Below are 20,973 nucleotides of genomic sequence, written 5' to 3'. Positions count from 1 at the left end.
CCCCAACCTACCCCGCGTCTGTGCATCAGCAACACTGATCGAGGGGGGCTGAGGCCCTCGGGCTCTAAAAGTTCAGGTCGCGCATATAGTTTCTGAGCGCTCATCTGGTAGCAGGCCTAAGACAGCCCAGACTCTATCCCCATGACCTTGACCTAAAGGGGCAGGGAGACGCCCAGTGAACAATTATAAACAGAGAAACACTGTGTCCTCTCCAGGAACATATGCAGTCTGGGCACCGTGACGGCGTGGATTTTTGCAAACTTAAGGAACACGAGGGGGAAAGGTACAGAAAAAGCTGGGGTGCATCTCAGTGGGAAACACGTAAGGCCTGATGGCATCCCCAAGACACAGAACTTGAAGAGAAGACAAAAGCCAAAGGGTACGCTAACCCAGTTCTTACTCCCCGTGCCCACAGGGCCTGATCAGTCCAGGTGAATCCACACCAGCCGTCATGTCAAGACGTTTCCACCAGTAGGAGAAGCTGATCCTGGCAGATTCAGGCTCAGCCTACCCGGAGAACCAGGTTCAGAAGACCGGTAGGAACAAAGACAAGCCGGGCAGGGGGAGGCCGGCCAAACGCTCAGCAGGACCATAGCACACATACCACCCCACATGGTGGGCTAGCCTGGAGGTAGGTTGTTTTGTTGGGAAGACCTGATGGAGGAAATGGCAACCCACTCCAGTGTTCTTGCCTGGGCCATGGACAGAAGAGCCCGGCAGGCTGCAGTCCGCAGGCTCACAGATCACACGACCAAGCGACTACCACCAACGAGCTGTGCAGCCTGGAGCTCGTTGCTTAACTTCTCTGTGCCTCAAATCGTCCTATGTAAATAACCTTAAAAATACATTGCAATTAGCCTACAACGTTGCCAATTGTAAGGTGTGCTATTTTATGAGCCACTAAGCAGGAAAAAAAAAACACTATGACCCAGTGCTTTCTCATTGTTCCAATTTCTGATTTTATATTTTGTAAAGAATCCATCTTAGATCTTCTAAGATGCAGGCTTTTACTATCCCACTCTTATACAGGCATAGAAAGGAAAAGTAAATTAATTAGGAAACTTCTGTTGTTGCTCAGTCGCTCAGTCCTGTCTGACTCTTTGTGACCCCCATGCACTGCAGCACACCAGTCTCCTCCATCCTTCATTATCTCCTGGAGTTTGCTCATACTCATGTGCATTGAGTTGATGAAGAAGGAGACATCTAGACCTTTCTCAATTCAGAGCCCAGCTCTCCACCTTCCCCATGGCCTGACGGCCTGGTTGCTGTCACCCCGGGCACTGCAGCTCCAGCACTATTTCCGCAGAGCACTTCTGCACCGTCTCCTCCTGGACTTGCGACGAGCCTCAGACACCCCTCCTCCAAGCGTCACTTTCTTACTGCTGCTTTCTTGATCTCCCAGGGGTGTCGAGCTTCCAGAGCACAGCCACGGGCCTTTCCAAGTGACCCTCAACCCGTTCATCCCCTGAGACAGCGAGGGTTTGTATATCCTCCAGGCCACCAGGAACACATGTGAGCATGTGCAGCAAGACTGGCCCGGCGACCACAGCCGGATTCTAAATGCTGGGCAGGCGGTGCCTTGGGTCCCAGGAAGGAGTGACATTCCTGCTGGACCCCAACTGAGGGTCGTGACCTTGAGCTCACTTCTTTACGGAGCCCAGTCCTAGTACACTGTCAGCAGTCAATAGACATCAGTTCTTTTCTGCTTTTTCAAAGAAAATTTCTAAAATAATTTTATTTATTTATTTATTTTTGGCTGTGCTGGGTCTTTGTTGCTGCCCAGGCTTTTCTCTAGTGGTGGAAACTGGGGGCCACTCTCTAGCTGGTGCTCCGGCTTCTCAATGCGGTGGTTTTTCTTGTTGCAGCTCACGGGCTCTAGACACAGGTTCAGTAGTCGTGGCACACGGGCTTAGTTGCTCCACGGCACGTGGGATCTTGCTGGACCAGGGATTGAACCTCTGTCTCCTGCCTTGGCAGGTGGACTCTTTACCACTGAGCCACCAGGGAAGCCCAGTTCTTTTCTGCTTTTAAGCAAAAAACTTGCAGCAACCAGGAACGGTACTCAATATTTTATAATAACCTCTAAGGAAAAAAAATTGAAATATATACATATATATATATGTGTATATATATATACATATATATATGTGTGTGTGTGTGTGTGTGTGTATATATATATATATATATATATATATATATATATATATAAATATATATATATATATGTTTCTTCAGCTCTGCCAGGTAGCCTGAGGTCTGCTCTCCTCGGGATGAAGTTCAAGATGTGTAGCCAGCAGCCAGCACTCAGATCAGCTCAGAGACATCCCAGCAAGGGAGGCACGTTCTTTACGGGTCTGCACAAGTGCCTACATACAGTTTTTCCCATCTCTAATTATTTCAGCTTAGCTCGGTGATTACGTATGTTCTTGGGAGCCCAGAACAGCCTTGATGGTTTTCTTTTGTGTGATAACGGACTCGGAACACTGAATCCTATTTCTGACCGTGACACGCCTTTCCCCCACGTGCAAGCGGAGTGGGGGATGGGAAAGGCCCTCCCCTGTGTGGGGCCCTTGGAGGGGCCAGTGGAACAAGGGCCAGGACACCCTCTTCCGGTGCCCGATGCCTACTGCCTGAGTGACCGGGGGCCAAGGGGAGGCAGCTGATGCCCCACTAGAAAAGCCATCATTTCATGATCCTTTGTAAAAATAGAAGACCTTTGACCCTTTATAACCATCAGTCCCTCCCCCTTGCATTTGCCTTTGGTGCAATTTGGTGTTTCTAAGGGAAACACTTTGAAATCCTGATTTGATGAGTCATCAGCTACAGGGACCAAAACTCTGTTTTGTCTGTAAAATGAGAATCAACAGCACAGGCCTGGGTGGCAGGCACCCAGGAAGAGGAAGGGGAAGAGGGGCACTTGCCTTCCCTTGAAATGAAAGCTATGACAAACATAGACAGCATATTAAAAAGCAGAGCTATTACTTTGCCAACAAAGGTCTGTCTCGTCAAAGCTTTGGTTTTTCCAGTAGTCATGTATGGATGTGAGAGTCAAACCATAAAGAAGCCTGCGGGCCAAGAAATTGATGCTTTCTAATTGTGCTGGAGGAGACTCTTAAGAGTCCCTTGGACTGCAAGGAGATAGAACCAGTCAATCCTAAAGGCAATCAACCCTGAATTTCATTGGAAGGACTGATGCTGAAGCTGAAGTTCCAATACTTTGGCCACCTGATGTGAAGAGCCGACTCATTAGAAAGGATCCTGATACTGGGAAAGATTGAAAGCAGGAGGAGAAGGGGGTGACAGAGGACGAGATGGTTAAACGGCATCACTGATTCAATGGACATGAATCTGAGCAAACTCCAGGAGACAGTGGAGGACAGAGGAGTCTGGCGTGCTGCAGTCCATGGGGTCACAAAGAGTTGGACACGACTGACTGCACAACAAAGCATCCACAGGTCAGCATCAGATGTCAGGTTTCAAGTGTTCCAATGCCACTGATAGCTTAGGATGTGGCTTTGAGCCTAAAACATGAGGATTTTGCTTTTCAGTAAATACCACCCAGCTGTGCCCAGATGCAGATCCAGCACAGAGTCAGAGAGAGCCAGCTCCACACTCGCCCACAGACCCCAGGTTCTTTGGTTTTTATTGCATCGTTGGTGAGATGCTGCAGGCGTCATGCAGTCATGAACAACTCTGAATTTGTCCTTTCTCTATCAAGTTGGGGGATCCAGCTTCATTTGTATCTTACCCCAGCAGCAAAGGGGAGAATATCCGCTTGGACTGAAGGAGGACCAGTCACTGATAGAAATTGCTGTTGTTCAGTTGCTCATTGTGTCCAACTCTGCAACCCCATGGAGTGCAGCAGGCCAGGCCTGCACTCAGGTTCATGTCCACTGAGTCAGTGATGCTGATAGAAGAGAGCCTCTCAACTCTCCAGGGCAATTGGGCCCACAGAGCTGGGAACCTCTCTCCACGGAACCTGCTCCTGAAACCTTGAGGTGGAGAAGAAAAGTGCTCCAAGGAGCTCCCAGGGGGCTTAGCTCTGCCCAGAGGGCTGGGCTCCCATCACAGGGTGGCCCAGGAGTGCAGGGCAAGCGGCTGCTTTATGCTTCCTCTCTGTCACTTAGCCCAGCCACAGAGTCCCCGGAGCTGGTAAGCCTGGAATCTCAATTTATAAATTTCTTTGTTTATTCTGAAGGAAAGAAGCGGGAAGTTCATTTTTACTGGTGACCTTGACTAAAAGTCTTTGATGAGGAGGCTTCACGGGTTAAAGGTTCACCATGGTTTATTTATGTCTTGATAAAATGACGCCATCCTTCTTCTTACATTTTTTTTTCACATTTCTCTGATGGATGTACTTCTTGAAATAAACTACACACAAACACACTCACACACACACACATACACCTGTAGTTAAAAGCCTAAGTTCTTCAATTTACTATACCTATTTTTATTGTAGCTCCATTCCAACCTATCATACAACAATGCCATGTCATTTTCAGATATTTGCCTGGACTTTTAGAGCAAACATTCTTTCTAAAATGTTTTAGACTTCAAAATATTCCTTCTCCACAATTATTCCTCAAATATAACTTTATATGTTGTACATAATTTTTTGCTATTATATTTGTTTTCTCTTCATTTAAAAAGCAAAACGTTATTTCAGTAAAGGAAAAGAACATTATTACCAAAAAAAAAAAAAAAAAAACTATGCTCTCAGAGTTTTGTCACCCTTAAGTATAAAAAACTTGAGGAGCTGGCTCCTCCTAGTGGTCGAGATGAGATACTGCAACATGCAAGCTCCATATCTGGTACCAGAGCTTCTCAAACTCGAAGATGTACAGAAATTATCTGGGATCTTGTTAAAAGGAAGACTCTTACTCAGCTGAAAGGTGAGGACTGGAGATTGTAAATAGCTAACGAGCTCCCTGGGGATGCCAGTACTGCTGGTTCATGGAACTTCCATGAATTTGATGATGTCTAGTTGTCTAAAAAGAATTAGAAGGTTGTAACTATATGTAAGGACTTCCCTGGTGGCTCAGATGGTAAAGAATTTGCCTGCAATGTGGCAGACACGGGTTCAGTCCTTGGGTAGGGAAGATCCCCTGGAGAAGGGAATGGCAGCCCACTCCAGTATTCTTGCCTGGAGAATTCCATGGACAGATGAGCCTGGTGGGCAACAGTCCATGGGGTCACAAAGAGTCAGACATGACCAAGAGACTAACACTTCACAAAGACCTTTTCACATGGTAAAAATTCCTAAGTCAGACTCATTTCCTCCATTTTTTACAAAAGGCACTGTATAGTTGAACTGGTGACGTTGATTACTAATTGCAGAAAAGCTAATTGCCCTAACTGAATTCCCATTAATGCTCAACCCGTATTTTGTTAATACCACATGTCCCCTACATATGAACAAGTTCCATTCTGAGAGGATATTCATAAGTCCAACAATGTTAACCCAGTACCCAACCAGGACAATTGGTTATATAGTACTGTACTGTAACAGGTTTATAAGATTTTTCCACACAAATAATACTCAAAAACAAACAAAAAATAAACATTTCAAGGCCCTTTACAGTACAAGGCCCCTGAAAAGTACAGTAGTACAGTACAACAGTGGCATACAGGGGCATGTTTGCATCTTTGAAAGTTCGAAACTTGAAGGTTCGTGTGTAGGAGATGTACTGTACAACATTTAGAATGAGTTCACTTGCTCCTGTGCCCACTGCCTTACTGTGAGCAACTCTGAAAGCAGTCTTTCTGTGTTCTATTTCACCTCCCTGGCAGCTGTCATCAGCTGAATTATAGCAGGTGCCCAGCCCACTGGTCTTGGGAGATGAATTTTCCAGATGAGGGAACTAAAGCAGGTGGGCACACAATGAACCCCTTCTGGCAGGTGTGGACCCAGCGAGTGTGCACCCTGAGGTTCTGCTGTGTCACTGGTTCTGCTGTGTCACTGGGCCCACCCTCCCTGAAGCCATCCACACGATGTCTTCACGAGGATAACGAGCTCCCTGGCTTCCTGGACCTCCACTCTGCCCACCACCTGCCAAGGATGCACATCTCTCTCACCAGCACCACAGCTGTCGGAGGAAGGGATCATGCTCTTGCTGTCTTGCAGGGGAAGCCGATGAGGTTTGAGTTTTAAAGCCCCCTAGGGAAGCAGCCCCCACGGGACCACCTCATCCAAAACCTGTGGCTTTAAAACACTTTGCCACCACGTGTAACCCCAGCCTGTGAGCACATACTGCCTGGGACATCTCTCTTAGGTAGTCTGCAGCCAGCTTTCAAATGTGTGTGAGGATATACAGTCCCAGAAATTAAGAGTTTGTCTATTCTGTACCCTTAACATGTTAGGAGGTGCTATGAATGTCAGTGTTGGAAATGGTCAAGCGGACACCTCAAGCTTTACAGGGTCTTGGGGAGAGCTGAGAGAATCAGAGTGGATCCTTTGCAGCTACTTTGGGTTTGGTTCCCCCTTCCCTTCACCCTCCTCCTCCTCTTTCTTTGTCACCAGCTGCAGCCAAGGAAGAACTTGGGTTTGCTGTGCCCACATGCAGGTCTCAATTCCTTTAAAACTGAGGATGAACCAGAGTGTTGGGAGCAGGCTACGCGCGGCACTCGGGCTCTGTGATTTCCTTACTCCTTCCCTTAGTTCCTCGTTCCCTTCTACTGGTCTGTGTGGGTCAATCACTCCACCTTTCTCACTGTAGTGGCCCCAGTGCCTAGCGTTGTGTCTGCTGTGTGAATGCTTCAGGTGTGCTGAACATACCGAGCATGAGTACATCCTAACTAAGGAGGACCGAGGTCACACCTGGAGATGCCTGCAGTCTCACATGTGGTCACTAGGTGGCAGCCTTGCCTCATTTCTGATGGCTAAGGATGGGGGTGGTGTATATGTGTGGTGTGTGTGTGTATGTGTGGTATGTGTGTATATGTGTGGTATGTATGTGCGCATATAGGTGGGGGGTGTGTGTATGTATGGTATGTGTGGGACGTGTGGTGTGTATATGTGTGGGGTGTGTGTGTGTATGTGTGTGGTGTGTGTATATGTATGGTGTGTGGGGGACGTGTGTGTATATGTGTAGGGTGTGTGTGTGTATGTGTGGTGTGCATGCGTGGGTATATATGTGTGGTATGCGTGTATATGTGTGGTGTGTATGTGTGTGGTGCATGTGTGCATATAGGTGGGGGGGTGTGTATGTGTGGTGTGTGTGTGGTGTGTGTGTATATGTATGCTGTGTGTGGGACATGTGTGGTGTGTGTGTATGTGTGGTGTGTGTGTATATGTGTGGTGTGTATGTGTGGGTGTATATGTGTGGTGTGGGTGTATGTGTGGTGTGTGTGTGTGGTACGTGTGTATGTATGGTGTGTGTGTGTATATGTGGGGGGTGTATATGTGGGGGGTATGTATATGTGAGGGGGTGTGTATATGTGGGAGGTGTGTATATGTGGGAGGTGTGTATATGTGAGGGGGTGTGCATATGTGAGGGGGTGTGTATATGTGGGGGGTCTGTATATGTGGGGGGTGTGTATGTGTGGGGGGTGTGTATGTGTGTGGTACATGTGTGATGTGTGTATGTGAGGGGGTGTGTATATGTGGGGGGGTGTATATGTGGGGGTGTGAATATGTGATGGGTGTATATGTGGGGGGTGTATATGTGGGGGGGTGTATATGTGGGGGGTGTATATATGTGAGGGGTGTATATGTGGGGGGTGTGTATGTGTAGAGGGTGTATGTGGGGGTGTGTATATGGGGGGTGTGTATATGTGGGGGGGTGTATATGTGGGGTGTATATGTGGAGGGGTGTATATGTGGGGGGTGTGTATATGGGGGGTGTGTATGTGGGGGGATGTATATGTGGGGGGTGTGTATATGTGGGGGGGTATATATGTGTGTGGTACATGTGTGGTGTGTGTGGTATGTGTGTGAGGTTTGCAGCAACCTCTTCCAGGTCTGGACACACACCATGTCTCAGAGACCACAGCCACGGGTGCACACCAGGGGCCCACGTGGAAGCAAGGCACGGGCTCTGACAGCAGCTTCTCCAACTTCAAACAATACTCGGGAGCATCTGGGCTTTCTCTGGATCTCTTCCCTCCATTACCGGAGATTCGAGCATTTCGGATGCGTTAGGACGGCTCCCTTTCTGACACCAGGGGGTGAATTTAGTTCCAGTCAATGTGGAGTCATTTAGTTCCAGTCAATGACTCCACAGAGGGACTGGGCTCAGGACCAGCGTCCCCAGAGGGTTGGGCTGGAGCCTAATTCTTCATAGATTCTTCAAAAAAAAAAAAAAAAGACAAGGAGGAAATACTTTCAAATCATTCTATTTGCCCAGTATTACACTGATACCAAGCCAGACCAAGACATCACAAAAATCATGAACAAAATACTAGCAAACCAAATCTAAGAACAAAAAAGCAAGTGGGGTTTATCCATGATCTGCAAAGCATGTTCAATATATCTGAAAATCAATACAACACCCCCAAAACAGAATAAAATACAAAAACCACATGATCATCTCGAAGACACAGAAAAAGAAATGCACAAAACTCAACATCAACTGATGATGAAAACACTCAAGAAAACAGCTGAGGTTTCTTTAATTCCATAAGACCTATTACAAGAGTCAGAACTGAACAAGCTGGCCTTGCAAGTGCTGGTGAGAACAAGGAGTACATGGGATCTTGCTCAGGGGTGGGAGGGGGATGAAAAATGGTTAAATGACTTTAGACAACAGCCTGGTATGTGATGTAGGCGTTTACCCATGAACAAAGGAGTGCACACCCAGAGACTGGTACACAAATGTTCGTGGCAGCTTGATTTGTAACAGACAAAAACTATAAAGGAGGCAATTACCCTTCTCCAGGTGGATGAGTGAGCAGGTTGTGTAATGGAACATGTGTGCTGCAGTGGGAAAGAACGCACTACTTATAGGCACGTCAGCGTGCAGAGGTCTGAAGCTTATCATGATGGTGGCAGGCTGTGGCACAGCCACGAAATGGAGCGGCACTCAGCAATCAAAGGGCAGAACCACCTGCAGAGACAGCGGCACAGCTAAGCCCTCCACAGGCCTTGTGCCAAGTGAAGAAAGCCACACTCAGGATGCTCCAAAGCCCAGGAGGGAAATTCTGGAAAAGGCAAAATCACGGGGACAGAAGTCAGATCACTGGTTGCCAGATGTTAGGCTATGGGGGAAGGAACTGACTAGAAATGGACAGGAGGTAACCCTGGAGAAAGTAGTTGAGTATATAACTGCGTCACAACTCAGCTGGACACCTGAACACCTTTACTGGACATAACTCATGTCTCGATAAGCCGGAGTTCTTAGGAAAAGACATCAGCAGTTTTTATTGGAGAGACACAGGCATCAGCCAGGCCACAGAGGAGGAGGACAGAGTTGACTCTACAGTGGAAAGGGCCCTGTGGAAAGTTTTGCCAGGAAGTCCACAGCTGTGGACTTTGGCCACCTGAGCCAACTCATTAGCAAAGACCCTGATTCTGGCAATGATTGAAGGCGGGAGGACAAGGGGATGACAGAGGACGAGACAGTTGGATGGCATCACCGACTCAATGGACATGAGTTTGAGCAAGCTCCGGGAGATGGTGAAGGACAGGTTAGTCTGGTGTGCTGCAGTCCACGGGGTCACAAAGAGTTGGACACGACTGGGTGATGGAACAACCACAGCTGTGGGAAGAAGGCAGATGGGATACACAAAGCTGTGAGCACGTCGGAGGAGAGACCTGAACACACTGACACAACACACAAACCGCTCCCGACTGGCTTCTCCCACTGGAGACGAGAATCCCTTTCCTGCAGAGGGACTGTACAATGCTTTGAGCCTGGATTTACAAGGATTAGCAAGATCATGGCTACTTCTGTGATTGATTCAGAGCAGTGAACGCTGCCAGGCTCTCTGACGAAAGCGTGCACTGGGGCTTAGGCTTAATGGATGGCAGACGTCTTATCCCAACCCACTTACCCCACCAGGTTTTGCCTTTTGGTCTCAAAAGGATTTATTCTTTGAAAGATGCAAGTGTCTAGAGCTCAAACGAACAGAAAAACTTCCTCTTTAAAAAACCTTTTCATTTTGCTTTCAATGTGAAAGTAATTATTTAAAACATGCAACCTCAAAAACAAAACAAAAACATGCAACCTCATAAAACCTATACTAGTAGCATTCAAATTTATTTATGAGATAAGAGACCAGAAGGTAAAACCTAGTATTTCTTGATTTCTTCCAACAGTACCCAGGTTACTCTGTAATTCACAAGGAACTTAAATCCTGAGCCAGAAATGCTGACAACTGCTCTGTGCAGCAAATGCATTTCCCATTTCACATCTGGGGAAACTCAAGTGTCAACACATCCTCTGTGGTGGCCAGCAGGGAGCAGCGTGGGTTAGAAGGTCAAGTGCAGTCTGATCTCTGCCCTTTGGCCGAGTGAGCGGGTCAGGAAGATCCCCTGGAGAAGCGAATGACTCAGTAATATATTTATATAAAAGAAATTAAAATTACTTTGATGTTTATAAGACTATAAGATATACACAGGGCTTCCCCGGAAGCACAGAGGTAAAGAATCTGTCTGCAATTCAGGAGAGGAAGGTTTGATCCCTGGGTCAGGAAGATCCCCTGGAGAAGGAAATGGCAACCCACTCCAGTATTCTTGCCTGGAAAACCCCATGGATAGAGGAGCCTCGTGGGCTACAGTCCAAGGAGTCACAAAAGAGCTGGACATGACTGAGTGACTGAACAATAAACAATCACATAAGAGGTGGGCCACGTAAGATGCTTAATTCATCAACACTTAGAGGCACTTCTGTGCCAGGCACAGTGGTAAGTGCTTCACACGCTGATTTCTCTCAGTCCCCACCATCACCGGATATGTTAGAATCTGTCATTATCCCGCATTTTTCAGATGGTGAAGTGGAGGCTCAGAGAGGTTAAGCAGAGGTCACATAACTAGTGCTAGATTCTGAGCCCAGGGAAATTCTCCTGGCCAGTCTGCACACTGGCCTCTGCACAGGTAACCGGGTGAGTCTCCTGCCCAGGTAACCCAGTGAGTCCCCAGCCATAGAGACAGAAGGAGTGGGTGTTGCAGGTCAGCCGGCTACCGTGAAAGCCTAGATCAGCACCGAGGTTTCCAGAGGCAAGGCTGTGCCACGCACGCCATAGCCAGCCCCCGGCACAGCACAGCGTGTGCACTCACTGACGCCAGGGAGCGTGCTTCGTTCTGACACACGCTCAGCAGACCTGCTGCTGCTGCTGGACGCTTGCCCTGCCACTGCAGAGTCTACCCACAACCCAAAGAACAAAGGGACATTAAAAAGGGGAAAGAGGGGAAATCGCTGACGGCCCAGTGGTTAGCACTCCATGCTCTCACTGCCAAGAGGCGTGGGTTCGGTCTCTGGTCGGGGAACTAAGAACCCCCATGCCAAGAGGCACGGCCAAAGAAAAGGAAAATAAGCCAAAGCAATCCACAGTAATTACTTTCAGGCACTAAAAGATCTTTTCTAACCCATATCAACTCAAGACTTCTCTGCAGACACGCACAGGCCACGTCCGCTGAGAACAGGCTAAAGTCACACCAGGCAGGACTGGGATGTAGACGGAGGGCGTGTGGCTTTCCTACTTAGATCTGCTGCCTTGGAAATGACCTGGCACACAGCACTGTTACATAATGCGGCTCCAGTCTCTCCACTGACCTCGAGGAGGGCAGAGTGGACGGACTCTGTGGAACGTGCCTGCACTGGCTGAGAATGAGCTGCAGGACTATGAGATTAAGGCCAGGATACAGCTGTTTGTGACTAAGCCCCGTGCCCCGAGCAAGTGCTCCCCGGCGTGACGCATCACCAGGCACCTGTTTCCTGTTTTCACTCTTCCCTTTATCGTTCTCTCCCGACTTCCCTCCACCTGGAAGGCCCGAGACCACCAGCTTCAGCAGGCCTGGTGTCTGTCCTCCTCCTCCTCCACTCACTGCGGCTCCGGGTAGCTGAGTCATTGACTGGGCGCGGGGGACACTCCTAAGTGCCTCCTGAGTACTTCCTGGGGCTGGAGAGTGAGGTCCCATCGTCCACCTGCCCGTGATGACCGCCCGCCTCACATCTCCTGAAGAACTGCCTGTCGGGGCCCCCCCAGCTCGGCTGTGAACTGAATCACGGGACAAGCTCCAGCAGCACGTCTAGGGGTGGGGGCGGGCGGTGGTAGTAGCCCACCCACAGCGAGGTCCACGCTCTGCAGAGACAAGTGGTCCACTCCAGACGGACACAGGACAGGATGTGCTTAAATGTAAGGAAGTTCATTTCTGCACAAAAGGTTGAGGTCATACAAGCCTTCCTCAGCCCAAGACAACAGCTCAATCAGCCTGGTATTTGAGCCTGTGCTACACAAACAGTATATGTCACCACAGTTCAGCCAGGAAGGTGAACGGACTCGTCTAACGGACCCTGTGTGAACGGCTTGTTAGTCGCTCAGTCCTGTCCGACTTTGTGCGACCCCATGAACTGTCGCTGGCCAGGCTCCTCTGTCCATGGGATTCTCCAGGCAAGAACACTGGAGCAGGTTGCCATTTCCTTCTCCAGATCTTCCTGACCCAGGGATTGAACCCAGGTCTCCCATATTAGAGGTGAAGTCTTCACCATCTGCGCCACCAGGGAGGCCTATGTGAATAGCTTAGTTAATAAGAGTAGACATCATTTAGAAGTGGACATTTAATTTCCAAATACATGGGTTTTTGAAGTTTGATATTAATTTCTCATTTAAATGCTTTCTTCTCCACAATCACCCTGTTTTTTTCAGTCTGAATTCACTGAGGCTTTCAACGGCTGAGTCAAGTATCTCTCTTGGTAAAGGTCACATTGCACTTGAAAATATGTGGGTTATTTTCAAGTAACTTTTGATATTGATTTCTAACACAATTCCACAATGACAAGAGAACAGACTGTAATGTTTCAATACTTTTAGACTATGAAACTTATGCACCTTCGTTTATGTCCCTAGATATGTTCCACTGTCTCCTAGCTTATAGTCTATGGAAACTTCAAATTTGTATCCTACTGTTGTATGAAAACTATACAAACCTTAATTATGTTGAATTGCTTCATAGTGCTTTTCAGGTCTATTTTTGAGAGTGTGACATCAAAACTAAAAATCTACTAAAAAAAAATCATAATTATGTAGTGGAATTACAAGTAACTTTGGTCTCTATTTTCCAAGTCTCCTGTAAACGTGTTATACTTTCATAATTTAAAAAAACAAAAACAAAAACAGTGTTGTTTACCCTAATGGAAAGTGTTTTTGAAACACTATTAGATGTAACAAGGTTAACTGCCTTTATTTTCCATCTATGCCATTTTGATTTAAAAAAAAAAAAAAAAAAAAGACTCCAAACAAAGCAGTGGTTTTCTCACCTCTGGGAAGTAGGTCAGGAACCAGCAACAGTAAGACAATATGGACTTTCACTTTTTAGACTTCAGTATTACATAATTTCAAAACAGGCATTGGCTACTTTCATGATACAAAGTTTTTGAGGACCTTTCCCAGTGATTTTAAAAAATGAAAATGTATTCTATCTCTGGTTCTTAATGAATCACTGTAATCATCAAAAACATGTTTTCCGTGTATCATGTCTTTGCAATATAGCACCTCTCTTCTTCCACATACAGTATTCCAATATAACTTTTTAGAATCTAACACAGGCAGCCTAAGACAGCTTGATGGTCAAAATGTTTAGAAAAAGGAGGCATGGAAAAAAGTAGATGGTGTCTGGTCCTTTATCATCACTCTCCTTTAAAAACATCAATCTTACCCAGACTGATGAATTAATCAACTTAGTTTTGTAACTCACTGAACAGAATAGTGAATAGACCATTAACACATACTTGCGTGTGCTCAGTCATGCTCTTTTGTGACTTCATGGACTGCAGCCAATCAGGGTCCTGGGTCCATGGAATTCTTTAGGCAAGAATACTGGAACTGGTTGCCATTTCTCCCTCCGCAGGATCTTCCTGACCCAGGAATCAAACCCATGTATCCTGCACCTCCTTGCATTAGCAGGCAGGTTCTTTACCACTGAGCCACCTTGGAAGCCCCTACTATTAAGCACAGAAATAAAGAATTCTGCACTTTTTTGGATGTTTGTCTAACTTAAGTCAATCAACCTCAGGGTTGAAGTTTGGTCAATACCCAAAGAGGCATCAACCCCCACTGCTGGTTACCAACATTCCCACTCGTGATTCACCCATCACAACAGGGTTTTTCAGCTCAGCTGAGAACACAAGCTGCCGAAGAAAAGACTTCAGACCCTTGTGTTAGAAAAAGACTGTAGCCAAGCTTTGGCCAGTGGGATGGGTGTAGTGCAGGTTTTGTGTGGCAGCTTCTAGACTCGTCTTGGGGAAAGTAGCCCCGTGTGGGTCATATTTGGGTCCCAAAGATGCACCTCTCTCTCTAGGGCTGGGGGAAGTCAGGGACTGGGAGTCGACCCTACAGTGATCGCCACACTTCACTTGAGAGAACAAGAAACCTTATCTTATTTAAGCCACTGGGACCCAGGGCTCCAGTCAGTGGAGCCAAATCTAATTCCAACACTGCCAACTCTTGTCACCAGGTGTCCTGGAAAAATAAAAGCATGTTTTTAAATTGTTGCCAATCTTCTGAAATTCACAGGTGTCTATCAGAGAAGGTAATCCTAGTACTGATTCTTATGAGTTCTGGGTACTATGAAATGGCTTAATAACAAGCCAGACTAAATAATCCTGGATAAACTGATGGTACATAAATTACTTCATCTTGGTACATAAATTACTTCATCAATTGAATATTAGACCAGCAATATTTGAGGTAGATAAGTTAACAAAGTAATGCACTATTTAGGTTTTTAAAATTTTTTTAATAAAATAAACAGGAATCATTTTAATTCTACTGTAGAAGAATTATCATGAATTATTCAAGATTTAATTGCATCAGGATAAATTAAGCTTCCATGTGGTTTAGACAACAGATCTTTGCAAAGCTAAATAAGCTTACTGACCACTGAATCTTTTACATTAACAGTTTAATTTTCACGTTACCAACTGTTCTAATGGCTTATATAAGCATTGACCGTTTTCTTCAATCATTTAAAATGACTGAAACACAAAGGTTTTCAAAGTCTAGGAAATAAGCAAAATTATATCATTAGAACATTTACCTTCTTCAAAGAAAAAAAAATGTTAATGGCTTGATCGTTTTTGACAGCTCTGCCGGAGCTGAGAAAAATGAATTCACCTGGAATTTTCATTTCAATCTTGCCAGCAAATACTGCAATACTTGGAAACCATTCACCAGCCTTACACTCACATCCAACATCTTCATCAGTCTGGGTTGAAGGGTTGCTGCCTCGACTCTGGGTAAGAGGTTCCTCAGGGCTAACCAAGAGGTACACCAGCTTCTCAGCAGCCCTCAGACCCCAACCGAGCGGACAATGAAGTAAGCCCAGCCCATCTGCATTCATTCTAATTTGCAACAATTAAGATAAGACCTGAAAGGGAAGATGATGGAAAACTCAAGGGGAAATGGTCTAAGAGCCTCCTGCTCCCTTGGGCAGCATGCCAGCAAGCTCGTGATGCTGAGACACACATAGATCCACATCTTCCATGCAGCCCTTGCTTACTGTATTTTTAATTTTGATTAAAAAAAAAAAAGACGTGATTACACAGAAAACATCATCCGTGGCAGAACCACAAACTGAGCCAATGCAGTGGGAAACACGTGTCACCGCCCCTTCCGGTGCCCTCCTACCACTGGCTCCCCTGGACGGAGCTCAGGAGCTGTAGTACTCAAGCAGCTTCTCATCCGTAGGTTTCAGAATCTTCTTGTCTGCCATGTTCACCACCCATCCTGGAGCCAGACCAAAGAAAATCTGCCGTGGATCCTTCCGAGTACTGAGCATTTTGAAGAGTTCGTCTTTAGTGATGTCGGGTAAAATATAGCCGTACTTCTTGGCGAGCTCCAGTCTTGCTTCGGGAAATCCGGCGGGATCGGCCAGGTAGCCTCGGTTTCTCGCATCAGTGTAGTAAGGCACGAGTGCCTCGGGGGGGAGCATCCGCTTGGGAATGGGTTGCCCACGGAGAAAGAATGGGATGGGTTTGCACAGAATTTCTAAAAAACATTTTTAATAGAGAGATGCAAATACTGGCAATATATATACTGGTTTTCTCTTAATGATATTCTTTTAGCTATTAATTTTAAAGTACTTCCAAGATAAGAACTTAATCCCAAAAACTTTTTTTTTTTTTAACTCAGTTGACTTAAGGAAACAAATGGAAACACTTGATCTTCAAAAATTTGCATCTTGAAGGTCAAAGTCACTCCTGGGTTATCAACAATTAGTGAATTTCTAAACAGAGGGTATTTAAGCTCCAGGTTTTTTTTTCTAAAAAATTTTATGACATACTGGCTGAGGTGTATCAGAAGACAGCCCCACCAGCCACACCACTAGCAGAAATTCCCAAAAGAGAAATCGAGGTGTCTGAACAAGTCAAACCCTGGTGAGCAGTTGGCCCGGAGAGGACAAGCTTACCCAGGCTTCGCGGGTCGTAGAAGGCGGTCGTGACGACACCCCCATTCTTCTCAATGGCAGCGATGGCCAGCTCAGAAGCTAGCTGAACTTCGATGTTAACTTTTGCCTTAAAGGTGTCAGCACCCTGTCATCCATCAAAACAAAGTGTGTGAAGAGATGGCTGGGCTACCAGCAAACGTCCCGAGGGCCTCCTCCCTGCCCTGTTTTCTCCTCCGAATGCCTACAGCCCAACATTGACTCCTACTTTAACACCTCTGCTTTGAGGTCTCATCAAACACCACCAAATCATTCCTCATTTCTTTAGGCCACTGTATTTTCCTAGTTTTCACTCCCTAAGAGCAGGGATGATAAGACTTCCATTTTACATATTCAGCAGGCATCATCGTAAGCACCCATTCCCAACACCTCCTCAACAGCAGATTGTTCAGCCCTCAAAACAACTCTAAACCAACAGAATTACTGCAACACCAATGCCATAGACGGTGGCACAGAGAGCCTGGGCAACTTGCCCAACAACATAAAGCAAGGGAACCTAGTCCCAGTGGCTGCATTCCTAACCCCAACATTATGTCATGTGATATAGACAGAAACTTACCTTCCTGACCCACAAGTAAGCAAGAGGCCAAGAGATGGTTAAACCAGGGAACAAGCACGCTGCAGCCAACGGAAGAACAAAATAGCTAAGCTCTGGAGGGGACCAGCCCTCTTGAGTGAAAGAGGCAGAGACAACAGAAGTAGAAATAGTTCTGAACTTTTTAAAGTCCTGTCTCTGGTCACTTTCATTAGGCCTAATTTCAAAACAGATTCTGACAAAAATTAAAAGGTGGTGGCACTACCATTCTTTTTGCAGTGGTAAAAAAATTTTTTTGCTCTTTTCATGTGGTTGAAACAAGGTGGTTCCCAGTTTCAAAATATTCCATCAATTCTAAGACACATTTCTCCCATCTCTGATACTGGTAGGCATTTTTACAATCAATGGGACCTCTGACTCAATAAAACAAGGTCTTGCCACGTTACTTGACATTTCTCATTACTATTCCATAGACTGCTTAACCATTTCCCTGTCTCTGGGCACTGGTGTTAGTTCCAGCATTTTCAGGGCTGTAAGAAGCCTATTTAGCATTTCTTTATATCAGTTAAGTTTCTTTTATCTTGTTTTACCTTAGGACACGTGTTCCTAAATTGGTGATTTTACGCTGAAAAGATCAAAACCATCTTATTACCCAATACTGATTGCAAATCTGAAATCCAGAAAAGGGCAACTGGTTTACAAAGCTGTAAATGATGAATAACTGTACATACTCAACCAATAGATTTCAGAATGATTTCTGCTAGTTTAACAGACATATGTCCAAAGCTGTTGGGATGTGCAGTTTAAGGTCTCATGAAGTCATGGGTTTTTCCATATGTTATTTTATAACCATGTTCCTTGATATGCCTAAAGTAGAATACTGAGGTTTAATCCTGTATTTGGTGTTCTCTCTTCAAATCATTTATTTGAAAAACTTTTATTGACAAGTTTACTTTTTCAAAGATCTGAAAGGTTTTCCCATAAACTATGCTTCCCTCTAGTGGACACTAAGTTAGTTACTTACACAGAGATCAACTATATTATTGACACAGATGAAAAAGGGGGTGGGGGGCAGTAGCTGATTAGCAATGTACAGGTTCATTTGCCAATGAAACTCCTGGTCAACTTCTCTAAATAGAAAACCTCTTCCCTACAATCAGAACTGGATTTCATTCATCCCTTTCTTTCACAAATATTGAGTGACTATCACAAGCCAGTATTTCCAATGTTGAAAATACAGCAATGAGTCAAAGTACCTGCACTCAAAAAAACTGACATTACAGTGAGGAAGACAATGAAAAATGCATGCACTGTTTGGTAATAAATATCAGGTGTTCATATATTCAAAGAAAAACCCTTTTGGGCACAATAAGGCAGACTGACAGATATGAGAGTGTTCCTTTATAAAGAACATCTCTGTAACAAAAATAATTTAAGTCTCAAATAATTTGGAAGGAAAAAAAAAGTCAAAAAGATCTTCCTACTAAGATGATATCTGAACAGAGAACCAAAGAGAATGAGGGAGCAAGCTGAACAGATACACAGGAAGAACACCCCAGGACCAGGAACAGTGGCTTTCTGAAACCACAACTGAATATAACACAATCAACCATTATGTAATGGTTACAACGTGAAAGAGATAAAAATAAAGGAGGTAGAGTGTTGAATATATGGAAATCAGAAACAGTCATCTACGAAACTCAAAAAAAAATCTAATTCAGACTTACCTCCTCTACTAGCTGGACTCCATAGTCCCTTTTAGATGGCTGGATGGTAACACCTCGCCCATTGACCAGCTGGGTTAAGTCAATAGGTTGTGTGGGATCAACACGGCCCAAGTCAATCAGGTACTGAAGCCTGTTGAGACTCAAAGGCTGATACTGGCGTCTGAAGCTACAAAAAAAGTAACAACAGATAGAAAACTCAGCCAGACTTATCTTCCTGTAAGACCTCCAGATGAACGCAGAGCTCTGTCCTGTGCTTTCCTGCATCAATTTAGATGGTTTAAAATAAAACTCCTGCATTTACTTCGCTCATTTATACAAATAAATATGTGGAAAATTTAACATACTATCTGAATTATGCATTAATGGAACTCAAAGTAAGAGCAGTTACCATTTACTGGGTGATGACAGTGGGCCAGAGTTTCAAACATAAAATCATTCTAAACCTCCAGAGCATGCACCATTACCTCCATTCTGCAGGTCTGAGTGCAACCTCTGGCTTTTTCCCTCTACTAAGTCAGGCTAAACTTCATTACCAAAAATGGTTCAGAGGAGCGGTAGCAAAAGTTTGCTTTAAAGAAGTGGATTTAAATTTCTACCAAGCTATCATTTGGTGATTCTCAGAATCACATATTTTTACACTAAGAAGCAAAGCAAAGTAAAAAACAACCAAACAAAAAAAACCCCACAAACAAAGCAAACTTACCTGTGTCCTTCATTAAACCCGTATTTTGGGATTCGAAGGTAAAATGGAGTCTGGCCTCCTTCAAAGCCCAGCCGGGGCCGGGTTCCTCTCTGACGTTCTCCCTTGTGGCCCCTGCCACACTTCCTACCTCTTCTCTGACCTCTTCGTCGTCTTTCCTGGAAGGAGAGAAAAATGTTTTATGAGCTGCAAATGCACTTTTTAAATTGTATTTCACCTCTGCGCTGTGTCTGTTGGTAAAGCCCTCATTCATCCTGCCAGCCAGCAACGGGCCAAACCCACTACGTGCCAGGCACCATTCGAACTGCTCTGAGGTCAAGACATCAAATTATAAAGAAAACATTTTTCTTACTTCGCGAAAGCAACGAGTTGATTTTCAAGGTGGCAGTATGACCATAACAGCTTTTCTAGCTGTGTTCAGTGACTTGCAGAACGTAAAATATCTTTCCCCTGAAGATAAAGGCATAATGGAAAAGCACTTCATGCTAACCCAATATTGAATGAGGCAACCATCTGCACTTCCTGCGACCTCGCTCCCCGCCCAGGTCAACGTGATTACTCCTCTAAACCCGAACCTGAGAGCTGGGACTACGGGGGCAGGCTTCCCGCATCACTCAAGAGTAGGGGCTCAAAGGCCCCTCGTTTCCGCAGCGCCTCTAGACCCGCGATCCCAGGACTCCCGCGCCATCCCCAGCATTACCGGCTTCCTGGAGCCCGGGTTCGGCCTCAAGTTAGCCAGGCTCACACGAGGCAGAGCCCGAAGCAGGTCCAGGGCCCTGGGCCCTGCGCCCCGCACCGGGCCGGCCATGACCCGCTTGCGTGAGACACCGCGAGAGCGCCTGGCATCCAGACCCACGTGACCTCGGGCGCTGCTTTACGACCGCGGCCCCGCCCCCGTCGTGAAGTAGGCGCCGTAGCGCCGCCGGTTGCGGGGCACGCCGGGAGCCGGTCTCCATCCAGGCGGCGGCGGGTACTCTAGGCTACCTTCTGCGAGCTGAGCTGGCTTTATGTTTAGTTCACTGGGGATGGGACCGTATTTTGAGAGATCGTGCCTTGCTCTTGGCTTGGAATGTGCTGCATTTTCTTTCGCCGCACAAACACGCATTGAAACGCTGCACGTTGGAGGGTTGGTGTCACTGTGTTCTGAGCTGTCTCAGTCTGGTCCTTAAAAGAGGCAGGGTCTTCTCCGAGCGCCACGTGGAGCCCAGAATAACATACTTGGCGCTACCAAGTTCCGGTTTGGAGCTGGGAACTGGGCTGATTATACGCCGTATCAACTGAAAAATTGCACAACACAGAGCTGTGAGTTATTTGGGGCAAAATGAGAGCTATAGCCCAGATGACAGCCACTCAGCTCTGAGAAGCAGTTCCGAAGAGGTGGGGGTGGGGGGAAGTCGGCTTGTATGTTATT

The 20,973-nt window shown here is 46.0% G+C and overlaps 1 protein-coding gene across 1 annotated transcript; it reads right to left on the bottom strand.

Moving 5' to 3' along the window:
• Positions 1 to 14,899: 14,899 nt before the first annotated feature.
• On the bottom strand, positions 14,900 to 20,423 carry MRPL15 (mitochondrial ribosomal protein L15). Its single transcript, XM_061123314.1, has 5 exons — positions 20,263 to 20,423; positions 19,566 to 19,720; positions 18,863 to 19,028; positions 16,565 to 16,688; positions 14,900 to 16,143 (listed from the first exon to the last, which is right to left on the bottom strand). Exons 1-5 carry the CDS (start codon positions 20,368 to 20,370, stop codon positions 15,806 to 15,808), a joined length of 891 nt encoding a protein of 296 aa, XP_060979297.1. The 5' UTR covers positions 20,371 to 20,423; the 3' UTR covers positions 14,900 to 15,805.
• Positions 20,424 to 20,973: the final 550 nt, after the last annotated feature.

The sequence above is a fragment of the Dama dama genome, chromosome 21 (genome assembly GCF_033118175.1).
Source record: "Dama dama isolate Ldn47 chromosome 21, ASM3311817v1, whole genome shotgun sequence".
Lineage (NCBI taxonomy): Eukaryota > Metazoa > Chordata > Mammalia > Artiodactyla > Cervidae > Dama > Dama dama.
Note: the sequence above shows the minus strand (reverse complement) of the source record. Positions and strands in the feature narration are given on the sequence as shown.

Excerpts from the sequence above, each read along its gene's own strand:
- MRPL15 (XM_061123314.1), bottom strand. The coding sequence starts at position 20,370 with ATGGCCGGCCCGGTGCGGGGCGCAGGGCCCAGGGCCCTGGACCTGCTT. Across the intron at positions 19,721-20,262 it reads ACCCGGGCTCCAGGAAGCCG|GAAAGACGACGAAGAGGTCA; the intron begins GTAATGCTGGGG and ends CTCTCCTTCCAG. Across the intron at positions 19,029-19,565 it reads GGGTTTAATGAAGGACACAG|CTTCAGACGCCAGTATCAGC; the intron begins GTAAGTTTGCTT and ends CTTTTTTTGTAG.